The sequence below is a fragment of the Lepidothrix coronata genome, unplaced genomic scaffold, assembly GCF_001604755.1.
Source record: "Lepidothrix coronata isolate B3197 unplaced genomic scaffold, Lepidothrix_coronata-1.0 Scaffold2, whole genome shotgun sequence".
NCBI lineage: Eukaryota > Metazoa > Chordata > Aves > Passeriformes > Pipridae > Lepidothrix > Lepidothrix coronata.
The window spans coordinates 12,099,920-12,114,233 of NW_016690182.1; the positions used below are offsets into that span (position 1 = coordinate 12,099,920).

At 44.0% G+C, this 14,314-nt stretch overlaps 1 protein-coding gene across 1 annotated transcript; it reads left to right on the plus strand.

The window, feature by feature from the left end:
• The first annotated feature begins 2,325 nt into the window (after positions 1 to 2,325).
• CHMP1B (charged multivesicular body protein 1B) lies at positions 2,326 to 13,161 on the plus strand. Its single transcript, XM_017819084.1, has 8 exons — positions 2,326 to 2,423; positions 4,987 to 5,084; positions 6,298 to 6,444; positions 7,975 to 8,043; positions 8,280 to 8,387; positions 9,306 to 9,349; positions 9,684 to 9,756; positions 10,128 to 13,161. The coding sequence occupies exons 1-8, from the start codon at positions 2,408 to 2,410 to the stop codon at positions 10,170 to 10,172; spliced, it is 600 nt and encodes a 199-aa protein (XP_017674573.1). The 5' UTR covers positions 2,326 to 2,407; the 3' UTR covers positions 10,173 to 13,161.
• Positions 13,162 to 14,314: the final 1,153 nt, after the last annotated feature.

Sequence of the window (14,314 nt, forward strand, 5' to 3'; positions counted from 1 at the left end):
ACAGCTCAGGAGGGACTGGGATGGGGCTGAGCTGGAAAAGCCCCAAGGACACAGAGATGTTGGTTTGGAACATTATAGACACGATGTTCCTGCTGTGGGAAAATGCATCCAAGCAGGGCCAGTTCCCTCCCACACCTGTGCCAGGTTCAACCTCTGCCTCTTCCATGCCAAGCCCCTTGTCCAGGTGGAATGAGACCAGGATTATCTCCTGGCAGTGGCACTGGAGGGTGACCCACAGAGTCCCCCACGCTGCAAGAGCAGCATTTAAAAAAATCTCTTTTGATATAATTTGCTCTGCAATATTCATTCACTCCTCCAGGAAATGGCAAGTTGCAAATGGAAGATGCAGAGAATATGCAATTTCTGTGCTCTATTGTATGTTCAGGACGTTATTGTAATGAAAGTATTTCTAAATTATTAAATTACATAAGTTTCATTGCAATCTTTGCCAACATCTTGGTGTATCTCTACACCTGCACCCACAGCAGATAACATATTTAATTTAGGTTGCTGAAGATAATTGCTCCGTAATGTGTTCTTTCCAAATTTGTGTTTTCTTCTTTTTTTTTTTTTTAAATCATGAAAATTCAGTGATGCTTGTCAGGGGAAAAAAAAACCCAAACAATAAACTGTATTTCTGGTTTAGCTCAGGTAGTTTTTTAATGTGTATCACCAGGATATTTCCCCAGTAGTCGAAAGGAAAGAAGGATTTCAGCTGGAATTTGTGAGCTGATGTCCTGAGCAGCTGCAGCCCAGTTTTCTCCCTCCTGTGTCACCAGTGTGAACCTGGCTGATGCTTTTTCAGGTTTAATTGAGGTAAAACATTACATGCTCCTGCTTCTGAGCAGGTTTTTCTGCTTTGTTCTCTAACACTGTTGTGGATAATTAGGTCAGGTTCACTTCTCCTTGACAGCACTGAAACAAATAATTATTTTTCAAAGTAGAAGATCACTCCAACACTTCCTATCTAATATCACTGCCACCTCCAAAGCATGCCCTAATGAAAGAGTTCCAGGAATATTAGAGGAAAAACAAGGTGGATATTCAGTGATCTAGTGTCTGTTTCTGACCCTGGAAAACCTTATTCATTTAAGGAACTATTACTCATGAGAATTACTGTGCAAGTGTCTAGGAGGCTGAGTGCAGGAGGGCTGTTCAAGCAGGAGCAGACTCTATTAAATATGTGAAATCTCTGCTACAGCTCTCCACAGATTTGGTTTAAAACCATGGACAATAATATTTCTTCTGTGAACTGGTGATACTGAGAATTATCAGGTCCAGAAAATCTCATCTTTTCCTATCTCCTGGAAAAAAAGGTCCTTCCTGCAGACCTCTCCAGCTGCACACACATAGTGTGTCACGGCTGAGGTGTCACCAGTTGGGTTTCGACGCTTTTACGGCCAGGATTCAGCAGAGATCCTTATCATCACGAATTCAGGCTCCTGAGACACAAGCAAGAATAATTAAGTTACTGGTTTTGCTCAAGTGTCTTCTGCCACACTTAATGCAGCGTGCATTTATTTGCTACATGCGCTCCTGTGTTATTACCGTGTCCACAATTCCTACAGGCAATTTCCCTGCGAGGAACTAGCAACTGAGATACATCACTACCTTGGCAGGGTTTGCCTGAGATGCTTCGGCAGAAAATATCATTATATATTTATTAATGGTGGGTGAGAGGCTGGAGATGCCCCAGCCCAACCCACCCCGTGCCCTGGGCTCATCCCCAGCGTGGGCAGCAGGGCAGGGGGGGATTCTGCCCTTCTGCCTCCTCGGGTGAGACCCCACCGGCAGAGCTGCCTCCAGCCCCGGGGAACAACAGCAAAAGGACGTGGAGCTGCTGGAGCGAGTCCAGAGGAGGCCCCGGAGATGCTCCAAGGGCTGGAGCCCCTCTGCTCTGGAGCCAGGCTGGGAGAGCTGGGGGGGTCACCTGGAGAAGAGAAGGATCCAGGGAGACCTGAGAGCCGCTTGCAGGGCCTAAAGGGGCTCCAGGAGAGCTGGAGAGGGACTTGGAGGGACAGGAGAAGGGGGAATGGCTTCCCACTACCGGAGGGCAGGGTTAGATGGGATACAGGGAAGGAATTCTTGGTTGTGAGGGTGTTGAAGCCCTGGCACAGGTTGCCCAGAGAAGCTGTGGCTGCCCCATCCCTGAAAGCGTCCAAGGCCAGGTTGGAGCAGCCCGGGCTAGTGGAAGGCGTCCCTGCCCACGGCAGGGGGTGGAAAGGAGCGATCCCCGCCAAGGCCGCAGGCGCGTCCCCGCCCCGGGCCCGCCCCGTCCTGTCCCGCCCCGGCGCGTCACGGGCCCGGAACCGGAGCCGCCGGAGGAGCCGCCGCCGCCCCGGGCCCAGCGCAACCAAGCCCGGTTCGGTCCCGCTCCGCCCCTGCCGGCCCGGCCGGCGCCGCCAGCATGTCCAACATGGAGAGTATCCTCGGGGGGACCGCGGGCCGGGCCGGGCCGGGGCCGGGAACGGGGCGGGGGGACGTGGCGAGCGAGGCCTCCCCGGCCGGGAGGAGCCCCTGGGGAAGGAGGAGGCGATTCCAGCCCCTCAGGTCGGTGGTCGCGGGGTCCGAGGGGCAGGAGGAGGAGGAGGAGAAGGGCTGGGTGTGACACTGGCAGGAGCTGAGCTCTCTGAATTCTCTGGAGAAGAGGCGGCTGAGAGGGGTCTCCTCAATCCATACAGATTTCTCCTGGGAGTGTCAGAGGATGGTGCCAGGCTCTGTTCAGTGCTGCCCAGCGACAGGACGGGGAGCAATGGCCAGAAACGAAAACACGACTAAAACACCTCAACATGAGGAAGAGCTTCTTTATGTCCGGGGTGGCAGAGCTGCCCAGGGCGGGTGTGGAGTCTCTCTGTCTGGCAACATTCCAAACCCGGCTGGAGACATTCCTGTGTCACCTGTGCCAGGTGACCCTGCCTGGGCAGGGGGCTTGGACTGGATGATCTCCAGAGGTCTCTTCCATCCCCAACCATCCTGTGATCCTGTGGTTTGACCACCCTGGAGGGCCGAGGAAGTGAGTGGGAGGTTCAGTGTCTCTTCCCAAGGGGCCTGAGCTGCTCCGCAGAGGAGGGGCAGGCGGTGCTGCTGCTCCCAGGGCTGTGGTGGATGGAGGGACAACCCAGTTCCTGAGGAAGAAAACACAGTTTATACTATAAATAGTGTAAATTGAGCAGCAGGGACACCAGACGTGTGTATAGACTGGGGTGATGTCAGTAGGGCTGTCCCCCCACACAGCCACTGTGGACACTCCCGGCTGTGCTTCCTGCTGTTGGGAAGAGTTTACACACAGAGAAAACACTGTGTGGGCTGGTTTAAACTTCCTTAATGTGCAAAACCATCTTAATGATCAGGGACAGAAACTTCTTAAAGATCACAGAGGTCTCCCTGTGGATTCCAGAGGTCTTGGTGTGGGTGGAATGTGCAGGCAGTGCTGGAGTTGCCAGTTGTCGTGTAGGGACTGAGGGAAGGCTGGAGCAGGTGACTGTGAGTCACAAACCCTGGTGGAAGTTGTGTTTCACTTGGGTTATGGCACGTTGAGAAAGACACTTCAAGGGAGGAGCAGGAATGTGCTGCTCAGGAATAGGAGAGCTGAGGAGGTGGCAGGTGAGATGTTTTAATGCCCCAAGTGAGTAACTGAGGAAGTTGTTTCAAAATAAACTGCTCTGAAGTGCTGTATCAGTGTAAAGAGGTGATGTCATGTTTTGCCTGGTGGCTCTGGTCTCTGACCATAGTGAACAACGTAAAAGTGCTTTCCTGCTTGGTAATTACCTGATCTGTGGCTCAGATTGCTGCTGAAAGGGATGGTGACCTGGATTTTAAAGCAAATATAAATACAAGTAGCAATTTTTGTGCTACTGGTACCTACTTTAGTAAATATCCTAAATGCAAAATCATCCGTTACCTGATTGTTTGTAAGGTATCAAAGACATTCCTCATGTCTGCAGGCAAAAAGCAGCTGTGGAATAATTTATATACTTGAAATATTGAAGAAGCCTCGAGTACCTGTAATGTTTCAGCTTTTGTGCTTCCACTTAACTGTTAAGTATCTTAGTACCTGCTGCAGCTTCCTCCTGGGGTAGCAAAGGTGGCAGCAAAGAGGCCTACAAAACTTTTAACTTTCATTTTGTTTGAGAAAGATTAATATTATTTGGAAGCTTTCATTGACAGTATTTTAAGAGAGTGTTTTTTAATTGTTATTTCTGCAGCACACACTTTATTCTCTGTCAGTAACATTTAATGCAGTCATTCTAAGTCACGTTGAAGGCCTGACTTACTGTTTTCTTAGAACTCTCAGCTTAAGCAGGACTCAGACTTTTCTTTTTAAAAATTTTCTCTTCCTGCCTTAAATACTCTCTGCCCAAAAGTCAGATGATGGAGTTGTCAGAGAGTCCAGGACTGTTCACATGACCCAGGGCTGGGAAGGAGCTCAATGAGCAATTTAAATCTGGGATCCTCCTGCGGCTGGGAAGGGCAGCTCTGCCTGCGGGGCTGTGCCTGGGCATGGCCAGCTGAGCTACTTTGCTGTTAAACTGTTCATTTATCCTGTTCCTCAGTGGCTTTGGGGTGTTTTTTTGGATGGGGAGGTTCCAGGTGGGCCACTAAGCCACATCATTTCACTGAGAGTCACAGGATCTGGGTGTGTGAGTGAAAGTAAACGGCAGAGAAGAACTCTCAGTTCTTAGGGGATGTTTGACTGGTTGTATTTATCAGTCTGAAGGAGGTCTCTCATGTTAAATGGAGCCACTTTGGGTTCTGAACTTTTTTTATGGCTGTACATTTTGGATCAAGATATTAAGTGTTACTATAAAGCAGCTTGGTAGGTCTCCTTATCCTGCAGATTTCAAGGGCTTAACTAACATTTTCCAAGTTTTAATATCACTAATGGGGAAGCACAGTATATGCATGGTTTGGCAGCACTTCAAACAGGAGAGAAAATACTACAACTGAAGGATCAATCCTGTTCTTGAGCCTTAACTTGCACTGCAGAACACCTGTTTAATTTGAAGTTTGCTGCAAAGGAGCTCAACAGGAACTCCAAAAAATGTGACAAAGAAGAAAAGGCTGAGAAAGCCAAAATTAAAAAGGTAAGTGTGAAAAAAGCTTTGTAGATCTGTTTTTTACCTACTACAGCAGGAAAACTTGTGGTGTTTTATCATTTCCCTGGTGTGCATGCTAATAATAAAGTGGTCAATGTCTGGGATTTAAAGTAATGACTATAAATCTTCCCTTGCTTATTAATAAACATGAGGATAAATTCTCGTGTATCGTCCTGGACAGCTTGTGGAATTTGCTTCCCAAGAGGATTGTCTTGTAGGCATTTTATTAGAGACTATTGTTCTCAAAGTTAAAAGTGCTTCATGTTTCTCAGCTTGTATTAAAAGGGCTTATGGAGAGGAACTTCAAAATAGCTTTTGAGTCATTGAGGTAGTGAAGAGAGAAGAAATTTATTTAACTCTGTTTTTGTCCATGAGATACAGTTGGTGTGGTTGCATCTGAATCTTGAGACTGAAAATGGTTTGAGGAATAGAAAGTTCTGTTTCTGTAGCTCTGTAAACCCTCCTGTTTGATGAGCATTCTAGATATCTTCCTTGAAAAGAAATTAGGGATTCAAATCTTGAAAATGTTTGGGGGAGGGTGTAGCGAGTCAATAACTACGACGATCCCAGCAGAGGCAGAAAACTGGAATGCTTTATTGGACTCACAAGTCATATTTAAAGGGTTTAGGGTCTACATATTGAACAGGGCGTTGTAACTATTACAATTTATTACAAACAGGGGGGTTCAGCGGATGAAAAACCCAGGTTAACAAATTTGGGGTCTTAACAATTACATCATAGCGAAAACCCCATCTTATCTTAGGGGGATTACCTGGGGGAAAGAGGTATTCAGGTTTGCAGAATGCACAGGATCCAGGGAACACAAAGGGAGAGATAAAACACAATAAGTCTTCTGCACTGGCTTGATGAAATCAGGGCATGGTTTCTCCAGGCTTGGACAGGACATTCCAAACCCATGACATCAATGGGTCCTTGTCTGGACTCTAGATGGAGGGTTTTCCCCAGTCTCTGTTAGCCCAAGGCTTTTGTTTAGACCTAGCAGTTTTCTTTTTCTCATATCCAAATTTTGGAATCCAGCAGGAGGAGGGAAAGGTTTATCGTCTCTTTTAATAAAAAAACCACAGTGATAAGTCAATGCTTTTATTTCAGAAACAAAACAGGCTACTCAGAAACCATATGTGCAAGAGTAAGCAAGGCTAAAAGGCTCTTTTTTTTTATCCCTCTTTTCCTCGCTTCCCAGGCCATCCAGAAGGGGAACATGGAGGTGGCTCGGATCCACGCGGAGAACGCCATCCGCCAGAAGAACCAGGCCATCAACTTCCTGCGCATGAGCGCCCGCGTGGACGCCGTGGCTGCCCGGGTGCAGACTGCTGTCACCATGGGCAAGGTACAGCCCTCCCAGCAGGGACACCCCTCAGCTGCTTCACATGCTGTCCAGAACCACCGGGGCAGCGTCAGGTTTGGTTTGGATGTAGCCGGTAGTAAAGCGGGTACTGGAATTTCTCTGGCAGCTGCTCTTTGGATTGACAGGAAGCTGAACGTGAGCCAGCAGTGTGCCCAGGTGGCCAAGAAGGCCAGTGGCATCCTGGCCTGGATCAGGAACAGTGTGGCCAGCAGGTCCAAGGAAGTGATTCTTCCCCTGTACTCAGTGCTGGTGAGGCCACCCCTGGAGTGCTGTGTCCAGCTCTGGGCCCCTCAGTTCAGGAAGGCCATGGAGGGGCTGGAGCAGGTCCAGGGAAGAGGAGCAACAAGGCTGGTGAAGGGACTGGGCACAAGTCCTATGAGGAGAGGCTGAGGGAGCTGGGGCTGTTCAGCCTGGAGAAGAGGAGGCTCAGGAGAGACCTCCTCACTCTCTACAACTCCCTGACAGGAGGGTGTAGCCTGTAGTGAATGTTGGTCTCTTCTCCCAGACAACTATCAGTAAGACAAGAGGGCTGGGTCTTAAGCTGTGCCAGGGGAGGTTTAGGTTGGATATTAGGAAGAAATTCTTTACAGAGAGGGTAATCAGACATTGGAATGGGCTGCCCAGGGAAGTGGTGGATTCTCCGTCCCTGGAGGTGTTTAAGGACAGACTGGATGTGGCATCAGTGCCATGGGCTGGGAACCAGGGCAGGGTTGGATCAAGGATTAGACTTGATGATCTCAGAGGTCCCTTCCAACCCAGCTGATTCTATGATTCTATGATTTTAAGATTATTTTGCCAAGGTGCTTTTCCCCTTCCCAGGGCATCAAGTCATGGCATAGGGCTTGTGATTCCAGAGATCTTTTTTAGCTCGGGGGAAGATTGTTTTGCCAAGATACTTCTCCCCTTCCCAATGCATCAAGTCATGGTGTAGGACTTGGGACTCTGGAGATCTTTCTTAACACAGATACTTGTTTAAGGCAAACTGCTCTACTGAGAGTTTATTGTGCCACGTGACCTGTGTACCAAGTGTATCCCTTAACACTGACAGGTCTCAAGTCCACAAAAATTAATGCCATGTAAACCTCAGTTTTTAGTGAATTTTGCCTTAGGATGTGTATTTCAAGTGGTTGAGTTAATTTATAGAGTTTGAAATGGCAGGAGCTATTAAAACAGTGACATTCCAGATGGATATAGTGTGTTTCCTGCTACTTAAGTGTTGCCAAAGCTCTGTGGATAAGAGAGCTGGATAAGAAATCATGGAATCCTGGAATGGTTTGGGTTGGAAGGGACCTTAAAGCTCACACAGTTCCACCCCCTGCCATGGGCAGGGACACCTTCCGCTATCCCAGGTTGCTCCAAGCCCCGTCCAACCTGGCCTTGGACACTTCCAGGGATGGGGCAGCCACAGCTTCTCTGGGCAACCCGTGCCAGGGCCTCAACACCCCCACAGGGAAGGATTGCTTCCCAAACTCCTAATTTTTCTTTGCAATAATTTCCCTGCCCTTATTTCAGGTGACGAAGTCGATGGCAGGGGTGGTGAAGTCCATGGATGCCACGTTGAAGAGCATGAACTTGGAAAAGGTAAATAAACTTCATTTTCTTGAAGCTGCACGTCCGCAGCATAAAGAACAATGAACACAAGTTTTGAAAAGGGAAATTCCATCAAGAGAAAAGTTTTCACAGTGAGGTTGGGAGGGAAGGGGGACATAGCTTCTGATCTCCAGAGGCTGCCTGTCTTTGTTGTATGATTCTGTTTTTGTTGAGATATATTTCTTTTGTTATCTGCAGCTTATTGATGTGATTCATATTTTTTATAGATCTCTGCACTAATGGACAAATTTGAGCATCAGTTTGAAACACTGGATGTTCAGACACAACAGATGGAAGACACAATGAGCAACACTACGACGTTAACAACACCACAAGTAAGAATAGTCAAATATTTTGAACAAGGTGACCTTAAATTACGTGTCTAAACTGGATGGAAATGTCTGATTCTCTTCATTCTGCCTACTTTGGGACATATCAGCCACTGCAGCCTTTTTGCTTTTTGTTCCTTTGTGATGAAGAGACTGTTTCAAATTGTCGCTACAAGTGCAGAGGATCACAAAGATGTATTTTAGCCTATTTTTGCAGGCTTTATTTTATATTATAACTTGAAAAATTTAACCTTCCTACTGAATAAGCAGCATTTTCATGAGTTTTAATGAACTTCTGCACCAGAGAATATTGCAGCATTGCCAAAGCAGAATATGCTGTGAGTTCTAACTCACTGATATTAACAAAATTACATGAGTCACTACCAAATTAGTAGTGTTATATGCAATGAGAGGTTGGTAATTACCTACTTCCAGTTTGTGCACATGTGTTCAGTAAAACAAATCTTTAAACAGTGCTTATTAAGAATTCCCAGCAACTGTCCCCTTGTGCTGTTCCACAAGGACCAGCTTTTGTAATAGAACATTTGTGAGAGAAATTTACTGGAGATAAATAAAATAAACCTAAGCCCAAATCCTATAAACCAAATCTATTGGAGGTGGGCTTTTTTTCCATGTTGTGCAAAGCAATAGCTCATATTCAGCACTTGAAACACTCAGGTATATGTTTGGGGTTTTTTGCAGAGAAGTTGATTTCTTCAGAAGCATCATTTCACAAGCCAGAGTTCAGTTAATGTCACCTCTACTTTTTAGTTTTGAGTTCGTACCTTCTGGTGGTTAAGCACAAAACTGCTCTGCAAAAGGCATTTACCTTTAAATCAGTTTTGTTCCAATAGTTCCTGTTCTCAGAAGATTTAACAGTTGTCAGAAACTCCAAATGCAACAATCCCTTTTGTTTTCCTTCAGAACCAAGTGGACATGCTGCTGCAGGAAATGGCAGATGAAGCAGGGTAGGTAAAATCTTGAGTGTCCATTTCTCAACTAAGTCTTGGTTCCCACAACCCTTCCTGGTTTTCTTTAAGGTCAGATCCCCTTGCTTTTTTATGTCTGCCTCTTGGAAGCATAGTTAAAACACCATTTTCCTTTCACCTCTGGACATGTATGACTTGTCTTCTTGGTAGTGAGTCAGAATTACTCACCAGCTGGTCTAAGGAGCTGGAGTGCAGCATTCCTGGGATGCTGTCTCAGTATTCCTCAGTGTTTTCCTCCTCTGCTTGTCAGTTATTGTTCTTCCCCTTTATCCACCTATACCTCACTTGGCTTTTTTTCTGTATTTCCTCTTAGCCTTGATCTGAACATGGAACTACCTCAAGGACAGACAGATTCTGTTGGTACAAGCGTTGCCTCAGCAGAACAGGTAAATGTCAGATTTCCCTGAGATCAGTGTTTTCTAGAGAAATGCTGTGAGAACTGGTGCTTCACTCTGCCAAAGCACTGTTGCTGAATGATATTTCTATTTCAGCTGTCCCAAAGAAACAGTGTGTAGTTACAACAGCCTTGCTATCAAAATAATTTTAACTATACATTTGTCTCCTTAGTGAAGAAAGTTCAGACGTATTTTTGCCTGGTTCTTTCATAGTTCTTTGTCCTGTAACTCCTCCTTCACAACCATCATTAAGCAAATCCTGTTAAAACATGAAAGGATTTTATATCAGCTGGACATGAGGTGGCAGAGATTGATTTTGGTGTTGCTGATGGTTGGTTTCTTTGTGTTTGATGGTCCTGCAGGATGAGCTGTCACAGAGACTCGCCCGCCTACGGGATCAAGTTTAATTCAACAAAGCTGCAGTTCTTTGTTCCTGCTTCCAAACTTCCCTTCTGGAACTAACCCTGCACTACACTGGAGATGTAAACAGTCTGGCTTAGTGTTTGAATATTTGTGATATAGGGTACTTCACTCCTCGCTTGCTACTCTTTCTAAAATACATTAAGTGACCCAAAAATATCAGCTCTGATGTCCTTTCCTGTACATTTGGAAGTTGATCTATTTTTTGCAAGCTTTTTTCACAAATTCAAGTTGATGTTCCAATTCAGCCACTAATGTTGGTACATTCTAGTTCAAAGCCAAGCAGAGTGTCATTGAGATATATTTTAAATTATGAGGTGATTTTTTAAAATGAAGAGAACTGTTTACAGCTGGAGAACTGGTGGTTCAGTTCAGATAATTTTCTGACAGAGCCGAACTCCTGGAACACACAGGGGTGGACAGCATGGATTTCATGGAAAATGCACTTGTTGAAACAAATAAGTGGACTTTTGAGTTTTTTTAGTCTTTTAAAGGTGAGGTAATTGTGCTAAAATTAGCAGTTTCATTCAAAAATAAGTTACCAAAAGCTGATTTCATATAACTGGGGACTTGTGGTGGTATCACTTTAACGCAGAAGGACTTAAATATATTTTTTGACTCTTTGTCTGTTGCTCTCTGCAGATAAAATAACATGATTTGTAATATTCCAGTTGTATGGAGGAGCTCATTTTAGCAATTTCTATTTCTGCACAGAAGGAGGGTCTGGCTGCTCTCAGGAGCTTCAAACTCTCGCTGCAGTTGTAAAGTAAAAAATGGTTGTAGAAATTTGTAGCTGAGACCACTTGTGATGTGTTGTGATAAGCAGTGACTTCAGATTATCTTCCTGATTTTTTGGGCTCATTTTTATGTTTTTGTCTTTGTAGGGGTGAGGGAAGGTGTGAAACATCAGGCTTGGGATTGGTTTTTAATTGCCTGGTGTTCAGGGTCACGTGGGTTTTCCAGTGTTGGGGAAATATTTGAGGAAAATAAAGCACTTCACTTTTTTATTCAAGCAGGATTTTTCAGTGAAAACGTGCAAAAATGATGAAACATTTCAGAGCAGTTTCAGACTTTATTTGGAATGTGTTACCCAACTCACTCCAAAGGTTTAGCAGGGTGTTACATACTGAAGTGATCAAGGCTACTGTGAAAATAAGATAAGGAAAGTAAGATAGACAAAACAACCTAAAATGTTGTGGAATTCTCTCTCACACTGGCAGCCAGAACTAAAACAACTAGTTTAAAATGTGATCTTTTCACTTGTGTAAATGAAAATAAGTGTAAACACCTTGAGTGTTCCTCCTGTAAACAGGAGAAATTGGAAGATGTTTAAAACCCACATAATTTTGCTACAATCCCTTCAAATTATTAATACAACATCTTAGGAAAGGGACTATTTACTACATTTTCTTCTGAACAGTGTAACCAGATAATGGTGTATCTATGCAACAGGTTACCCCAGCTGAGGTAACTGTGTGTGTGCCTTTGCCTTGCTGGATTTACTTCATTTTTTTTTGTATATTCAGTTACTTCATATCATGACATTGCTAGAAACTTCCTACTGTGGAATCACTCCACACCAGAGTTACTTTGTGGTTGTCTGAGCTTTGTGGTTTGTTGGAGCTGTCCATGAAGTGCTGAGGGTTTCAGTGTTTAATATGACAGCTCCAGCTGCCTTGCCTGGCTTATTTTAATGAGGCTTAATTTAAAATTATGTTAAATTTTTTTTAAAGAACTTAAAAATCATGCTGCTCTTAGGCTGGGTTTGGGCCATTCTGGAACTGAGCTCCCACATGGTTGATTTTCCGAGTTCCTGTGAGCCTTGGAGGAATTTAAAAATAAAGAGCTGAGACTGAGATTGCTGCAAGATAAATATTAAATAAACTCATTATTTTATTGGTGATGCACAGTCTGGTTTGGAGTTTTGATCTTATCCCAGGCTGGTGAACTCTAAGACCCCACAGATTTCCAGTGTTCTTCCTTTAGAGGAATTAAAATATAAAGGCTTGACTGACTTAATCATGTTAGTTCTAATTAAGGGTAAGTCTGGGGGACTATGATGCAAAGAGCCAGGCAGGTTTAGCTGAATTGGGGAAGAAATAGGTGTCTGAAACAGGGAATTTTTGCCCTGTTGGCTTCACTCCAGGAATTTTGGTGTATTCCAGCCATGCCAGGATTTGGGGCCTGGCAGCTTCTACAGCTTCTACATGCAGATCTCCTGCCCTCTCCTGGGGAAGTGGTGTCTGAGAGCTGCATTCACCAAGTTTTAACAGTTATATATTCAAATATGTATATTTTTCTCATGTATTTTGAAAATACTTCAAACAAAATTACTCTTAGAGCAATATTTGAGTTTCATCCTTCCTCCCTTTCGGGCTCCTCAAAACATTTCTCTTCCCTGAGCAGCTCTGGCTCCTCACTCCGACCTTGTTTTGTCTCCTGTAAATTGTCTGTGTTTGTACAAGTTCATTTCATGTTAAATCTGTTTATGTGCTTTTATGGAACTTATTCCCAGCTAATATTTCAATATTTATGTGACCAGCAGGAACATCTAAAGTGAAACATTGCTTGAAATGTTGCTGGATGGTTTTGCTCAGCATTTTTTCCCTCTGTTACTAAAACTGCTGGTGTGTGGTAACGTTTTGTCTCCATTAGAATTCCAAAACAAAGCCATGAAGAGCTTCAGAGGAAAGGAGAGGGGAGGAAAATCAGAACAAGAACTTTAATTTCATGACTGCAATGGGATCAAATGATTGAGTTGCCTTTGTGGAGATCCTCAGAGCCAAAAAATAGCAACTTTTTGTTAAGTATAATCAGCAGTTGTGCATAGAAATAAACTCTGAAGCTGGTGATGTATATAGAGAAGAAAATAATTTTTGTAGCTCTGGTCAAGTTCACTTTGAAAACTGCTTTACTTGTATGGGACAGTTTGTAAATGTAACTGCAGGTGGTAAATAAAATTGTACAGACAACTTATTTTGGGTGTGTGGCTGTTACAGGTCTCTTAGGGGGATAAACAAGCACATGCCATCATATTCCTGTGAGAATATAACCAGAAAATTAAATATTGGTGGATCAAAACAAGAAGAAAATAAAGTGGGAACTGCTGGGAGAGAGATTTGGCAAAATTAGGGAGTAAATAATATTAAGTATAACAACATAAACTCTAATGATTAACAATTTAATGACTTTTTAAAAAATGTTTAGTCTTATGTGGAGTGATCCCTCCAGCTTAAACATCTCAGAGGGTTTTCTGTCCTTACATACAAAACGAGGGGTCACATGAAAAAGTGGCAGGATATGGTGTGGGTGTGGGTTTGGGTTTGGGTTTGGGTTTGTCCTTCCCAGACCTAAAGGTTTTCAGTTTTAATGTTTCCCTTCCACTGTTGTTTGGGAACCAGCAGAGGGAGCCTCAGGCTTTGCTCTTGTAGATCCTGCAGAAGTTACTGGTTGAGATTCTTAAGGGGCAACTGGCTGGTTTGAGGCACTGTCCCCTATGGAACCCTTGTTTTCGGCAGTATCCACTCACGGGAGGATGTGCCTGTGCTGGGGCCTTGATCCCGGCCTAAAAAGCTGCTGGGCTGCCCAGGATCCAGCCTGGCAGCGCTTGGCACGGGCTGATTCGTGTCAGCCTTCACTAAATCCTCCTCAAAACATCCCTTTGCTGTCTTTAGCCATTAATTTGGGTCTTCAAGATCTGTTAGGAGTGCGATAGTGAGTAACTCTGTGCTTTAAACCTGCTTTTAAATTTAATTTTTAGTTAGGCCGTGCGTTTTTGAACTGCCTCATTCTGCTTTTGTCCTGTGCTAATTCTGGTTTGTGCAGAAGGAAACATTGTGGGCTGATGGAAATATATTTCGTCAGTAAAATTTATTTTCTTACTGGAGGCTTGATGAGCTTTGATTTGATGAAGTACTGACTATAATTTCATATGGGATAATTTTATAGTATCTGTATTTTAATATGTATTTAGATCATATGTATTTAGATAGTTTATATATTTAGATCATATATATTTAGATAGTTTATATATTTGGATCATATGTATTTAGATAGTTTGTATATTTAGATCATATATATTTAGATCATATATATTTAGATGATATATATTTAGGTAGTTTATATATTT

Bases quoted from the DNA above. Each gene is read 5' to 3' on its own strand.
- CHMP1B (XM_017819084.1), top strand. The intron at 9,350-9,683 runs GTAGGTAAAATC...ATTTCCTCTTAG, and splicing joins GAAATGGCAGATGAAGCAGG to CCTTGATCTGAACATGGAAC. The intron at 9,757-10,127 runs GTAAATGTCAGA...ATGGTCCTGCAG, and splicing joins GCGTTGCCTCAGCAGAACAG to GATGAGCTGTCACAGAGACT.